The 6,047-nt window shown below is 48.6% G+C and overlaps 2 protein-coding genes across 2 annotated transcripts; both read left to right on the forward strand.

Moving 5' to 3' along the window:
* Positions 1-1,467: 1,467 nt before the first annotated feature.
* EMH_0065050 (uncharacterized protein) lies at positions 1,468-1,893 on the forward strand (the record flags this gene model as incomplete). The annotated part of the gene is made up of 1 exon (XM_038022573.1): positions 1,468-1,893. One exon carries the CDS (start codon positions 1,468-1,470, stop codon positions 1,891-1,893), a length of 426 nt encoding a protein of 141 aa, XP_037878427.1.
* Positions 1,894-2,663: 770 nt separating this feature from the next.
* On the forward strand, positions 2,664-2,933 carry EMH_0065060 (dynein light chain, putative; the record flags this gene model as incomplete). The annotated part of the gene is made up of 1 exon (XM_038022574.1): positions 2,664-2,933. One exon carries the CDS (start codon positions 2,664-2,666, stop codon positions 2,931-2,933), a length of 270 nt encoding a protein of 89 aa, XP_037878428.1.
* Positions 2,934-6,047: the final 3,114 nt, after the last annotated feature.

A 6,047-nucleotide genomic window follows, 5' to 3' on the forward strand; every position in this document is an offset into this window, starting at 1 on the left:
AAAGACAAAAGGGAATCAACACGACACCCAGGAGGTGTACGTGGTGGTGGGTCTATGGTGTTTGTTTTTGTTTGTTTCTGTTTTCTTTGCAGCGAGCAGAGAAACAACAGAAACAAACAAAACTAAACAAAACAAAACAAAACAAATAAAACAAAAACAAAACAAATGCAGATAAATGAGACAATGACATACAAACAAAACAAGAAGAAGCAAACAAAACAACAAAACAAACAAAACAAAACAAATAAAACAAAAAAAAAACAGAAACAGATGAGGCAACGAGCAGCTTAGCTACCCATGAAATTCGCCTCCTTCTGTTCATGTTTCTTTTATTGTTATTTGTTTCTGTTTCTTGTTTATGTTTTTGTTTATTTTTGTTTGTTTATAGTTGTTTGTTTTCTCTGTATTGTTTGTTTGTGCGTCTGTTTGTTAGTGTTTGCTTCACCTGTAGTATATTTCTTTATTTCTCTGTTCTAGCATCAGTTTCTTTTTCTTCTCTCTTTTTCTTTTTTTCCTTTTTCCTTTCTTTCTCTCCCTCCTTTCTTTCTTTCTTTCTCCTTCCAACAAATAAACTTATTTACTTATCACCTACGGATGAATTTCCTTGTGTATTTTTATTTTATTTGTTTTCACATACAGAAGGTGCATCCGGCAGTGTAGGGTTTTGCCACTGATCGAACCTGCTGAGGTATTTGGGTCTGGGTAGGGGTTTAGTTGGAGGGTTTACGAGGGTTTTGGGGAAGGCGGGGGTGTATTTTCTCCTTAGAAAGCAGATGTTTCTGTTTTCTTCTTTGCTTCTTACGTGTTCCGTTCTGTAGCGCCACAGATCCTCGCGCAGCAGCTCTTCTCTCTCCTCAGGAAGAACATTACAGAGAAATATATCTCTAGAAACGTCGTGGGTATACTTCACGCGTCCATACACCAGAGAAACCAGAGAAGAGTCCTTTGTAACCCCTACATTCTCACCGGGATACATCTTCTGGTGTCGTTTTCTTCTCTTACTCTCGAAACCCCACGCTATATACCGCCGCTGCCTCACCAACAAACACCCAGGAGAAACAAACTCTGCTGAGAGACGACGCACACCCAGGTGAGCCTTCTGGCTCTGCCCGGTCGGGGACGCTCGGCTCCGTCGCCGGTACGCAGAAGACTTCACCATCTTGAACCGAACGCTCTGCCGCAGGAAACCACAGCTGTGCAGCACCGCGCAGCACCCGGATGCTGCTCCTAGGGCTCCTGCTGCTGCGCCTAGTGCTCCTCCTGCTGCTCTCGTCGTTGCTGCTGCTGCTGATGATGATGGTGATGGTCGTGGTGGTGGTGATGGGCATGGGGGGGGTGATGAGGATAGGGGCTCAGAAGAAATAGTAACCCTCAATGAAGAACGAGGAGGAGAGAGGGGAGAGAAACCCACGCCACACGCAGAATGCACAGAAACACGGGGGAGATCGAACCGTCCCTGATAAACAAATGAAAAAGAAGAAGAAGAAGAAGAAGAAGCAAATACCCGACCGAGAGGAGCAGAGAAACTTCTCGATGCAATACACCTCACGGAAGAAAAAGAAGAAAAAGAAAAACCACCACCACCAATGCCAGCGGCTCCTGCAGGGCGTCTCAGCACATCGACGCCGCCACAAGAATATCCAAGAGAAGAAGACCAGGACGGACTCCGTCCTACGCGGCGAAACACACAGAAACTCTTCTCCCCCGCCGAGGGGCGCATGCAAGCCCCGGCGCCGCCGGCATCAGCCCCAACGCCTGCACCACCCTCCTCTGCATGCTGGGAAGGGAGCCGAGACGGCACTGGGGTGCGGCGGAGGCCTCCAGATCCACAGGAAGCTCTCAGGCCCACCACCCAACTCCCTAGACGGTGGCCTGTCTGCATCAGAAGAGTAGGCGGCGGCTGCAGCAGCTGCAGCTTCCCTCGTACATCGGCAGTAGAGGAGCAGAAGGCAGGCGCATCGCGCCTGAGACAGAGAGCAGAACACCTACACCGCAAACTGCTCCAACATCATCATGAACAGGGGCACAGCAGCAGGAAACGCAGCCGCATGCAGCGAGCTGNCGCAAACTGCTCCAACATCATCATGAACAGGGGCACAGCAGCAGGAAACGCAGCCGCATGCAGCGAGCTGTAGAGAAGAACCAGGAGCAGAAGAGATGAGAAATACAGGGAATATTGAGACTCTATTCGCTAGGCATGTGCACGTACACCGCAAATGAAGGCAACGGCGTGAATTAAGAAGGAAACAAAACACCCAGCAGCTGCAGCAGCAACACAGAAGAGCCAGAGGGCCCTCTCAGCACAAGTCCTAGTAGGACCCTCTTACCAGTAGCAGTAGCAGCGCCGAGCCGCACAGGTGCACTGCTTCTGAGAGGCTGCCTGCGTTAGAAAATCAGCTGCCTTGCGACGAATTGTGCATCTTAATACAGAAAAATAAATAAATTAAATGTGTTTATTCAAAATATTTTCATGTAATCCAGGACAAGACGACGCAGCCGTACCCAACACGGAGAACGGCATCCTAGCAGTGTTGTACGAGGCGGCAGCGCCAGGTGGTTCCCTCACCTGAATCTGTAGAGAAAGCAAGTCTGTGTAGTATATACACTTGAATTAAAGGCCTAAAAATAATTAATACATTTAAATACACCGCCGAACCTAAAAAATGGCGGCAGTGAGACCCCCATTAACAGACATTGACCCCGAGTCAGAACTGTATCAGGATGCGGTGGCTCAGGGCACCATAGCCAAGGCCCGCTATGAAAAGGAAGAAGATATTTCCAAGCACATCAAAGACTTCTTCGACGCCAAATACTCCCCCAACTGGCACTGCGTCGTGGGAAGAGATTTTGCAAATTGTTCTTCTTGCGAACACAAAACAAATATCTTCTTTTATGTGGGGCAAATCGCCATTCTCCTGTACAAACTTGGGTAGCAGAGACGGAGAGGAACGGCAACACGTCTCTCCCGTTTAGGTCCATCCACCGCCTCTCTCCTTTCGTTTTTTCTCATTCCAGGGGGCCATGCATAAAGAGGGCTCGATGGCTCTTCAGACGCACAGACACCCAAAGGACTTTTCCGCTTGCGCTGGTGTCTGCCGCTCCCTGCGGCAGCTAGGACGGTGATCCCGAGATGAAACTCCGCCTAAAGTGTATTTTTTTCCTAACATTGCTTTTTATCTCAAGGAAAGTACCAGCAGAGTCCTTCGGAATCTTCCGCAACCACTCCTGCAGCGTGGCTGGCGGCGGCCAGGGCGTTCTGGCCAGCAGATCAGAAGTTGGCGGACGGGCGAATCTGTCNGCAGCGTGGCTGGCGGCGGCCAGGGCGTTCTGGCCAGCAGATCAGAAGTTGGCGGACGGGCGAATCTGTCATGCTCTCCACTTGCCCATGCACAGGGTGCAACGACGCTTCTAATGAAGAAGAAGGAGCGCCGGCACTTCGTGATCTTGGAATGCACGGAAGCACGGGCTGAGGGAAAGCCGCCGTCGAGGTACACAACAACAAAGAACCGCAGGAACACGCCCCAACCTCTCCAACTTCGTAAATACAACAAATTTCTAAAGCGCCACACGATCCACAAAGAAATTAAATAGTTAGCCGCGGACTTGAACAGTCATTTCGAATGGAATATGTACCCGCCAATGGCCGGAGCTTCATTGTTTTAAATCCGGGGCGACGATAATATGAACTGATTTTTCAGTTATCCGCGCGTAAAGCGTGGAACTAACCGGTCCTCGCTGGAAATTTAATTTTTTGAAAGCTGGGTCTGGAGCACTGCCCAGAAACTTGCACTTCTGCAGGTAGACTCAAGGGGGGGTTAGTGCGTGGGAAGAAGTAAAAGTTACTACAGTTCTTGTTAGTAGTCGTGCCGCCTAGATGGGTTCGTGAAATTTGGTTTTCGTGATCACTTGGTACGGATCTGCGTTNTTAGTAGTCGTGCCGCCTAGATGGGTTCGTGAAATTTGGTTTTCGTGATCACTTGGTACGGATCTGCGTTTGAATAGGCCAATGGGTAATTCCAGATCAAAATTTCAGCAGGATACCGTGGTTCTGCCGGAAGTGTTCACATGCTGGCCCGGATCACAGCTGCATGCATAGGTTTCATACATATATCGAACATGCGCATCTCAACAGAAAGGAGTGAGTATACACCAGTAGAAAGCTACACGGCTTCAGATCGGGTGCGGTGAACATCGCTGACTTGAAGCGTTACGTGAAGTCGGTGAGCGCGCGTGAATTGGCGCGTGGAGATATTCGTCATGTTTGGAATCCGACAGTTGAATGATATATTCTCCCAAACAAACGAACCGATGAATGTAACGAGGGGCTGAACATCTGAAAGCCGGTCGTTTCTGCAGAAACAAAAAAGTGAACAGAGTTCGGTAGGCGCCGGGCGTTGAGCTGTCTGTACATGTGCGAGGAGACGCGCGATGCACTGTTGGTTCAGGTGTCTGAGCTGTGTAATGAGCGCCAAATCCTCATTTTTCTCGTACTTTGTTGATTGGTTCTTTGATAGGCATCTCTGAAGCGGTGGAAAACCACTGACACCTGATTGTGGCGAACATGTTGCGCGTGCTGTGCTATGATGTATTCCCATAAGCCAGCTCGATTGTTTCCTTTGCCAGTTCAAAATCATGGATTGCAAAAACGTTCTGATGTCGGAAGGAATTGTGGAGCCGCTCTTTCAGCTTCTTGTGCACAAGGTCACAATTGCTAAATTTGACCTACTCAGGGATCTCGGTACGACCCCCTCTCCCCCCCTCACTCTCGCTACTGCTATGGGTAACTGTGAGAAACTCACCGCTACAATATTTTCTCAGCAAAGAAGAAGGCTCTACCCGATTGCCCGGAAGATTCGGAAGGTATAAGTGGCAGTTGAAGCGATGTCGATGATCAAAGTTTGCTAATGGATATAAACAGAGTTTTTTGAACATGGCACGGTGTTATTCCTGGGCTCCTTCGGTCAAGCAGCCGGGCTCGAGCTCCAGCTTTGGTAATTCAGATAACATTTTTTTTTCAGTTTATATCAGACCCATTTTTAAGAATATTTATAATACCAGGCTATGCCCGAACGGTAACCTGTGGCACTTTTTGAAGCATTTTTTTCAGTCACGAGAAAACGTTTCTCAGGAGATCGAGAGGACTGGGATGCACTTACCATAACCATATCAAATGAAGGTAGCTCAGTTTTAAATATGCTTCTCAAACAGCCCCAGTTCATAGAGCAAACCCAGGCACCGAAGGTAGTCGTGCATTTGCACTTGTGTGTAAAGCTAAAGACAGTCACAATGCCTGACAGATCTGCCTGATGTTACAAAGCTCACCCTACTCGATGCCCGGGACGAATTCAAAGAAATCTCATCTTGTGAAACCGTCGGGATATGCAGAGCGAAACGCGGCTATGTGCGCTTCTTCTTTAACTGGACAGATCACAACATCCTTCGAGTTAGTCCTGTCCTGGTCTCTAGGCCCTCTGGCAAGTGTCTCAATAGTTCTCAGGTAGGCAGCCGTCTGGTCCTCAAAGTGGAGATGCGTTTCCTCCGTCGGCTGATCCATATTGACTCGGAGCCGAATCGAGGAGCAACGCCTGGTTCGCTGCAATGCGATGTTTTCGAATACTTGTCAGGAAAGTAAGGAAATGCCACGAAGGGAAGCCCAATGCCGGTGCCATGGAGTTTCCTCAGATTCTTCAAGGAGGCAACTGGTACGGCCTACGCCCACTGACTCTTCCAACCCAGTCGATCCATCTGTGGTCAGACCGTGTAGTTGTTCAAGTTGGTTCACGAAGTATGTTGAGAGTTTATTCTACAAGCACTGCATTGCCGTATGTATACGCTCTCTCAAGGAATACTTTGCAGCAAAGCCCTTCTATCTTGTCGTTCACCAGTCTTCGAGAGGATGTTTTCTGGTATGTGGAATGAACTACCTGGAAGAATCCTTCGTTTATTCAAAGAACAGGAAGCTTCAAAGAGGCAAATTCGAGCTTCATCGCCCTAGAGGACATGGACGCAGACGTCGCCATCATGCTCATAGAATGGATTCAAGAAGA

The sequence above is a fragment of the Eimeria mitis genome, genomic scaffold, assembly GCF_000499745.2.
Source record: "Eimeria mitis Houghton genomic scaffold, Emh_scaff3341, whole genome shotgun sequence".
Classification (NCBI taxonomy): Eukaryota; Apicomplexa; class Conoidasida; order Eucoccidiorida; family Eimeriidae; genus Eimeria; species Eimeria mitis.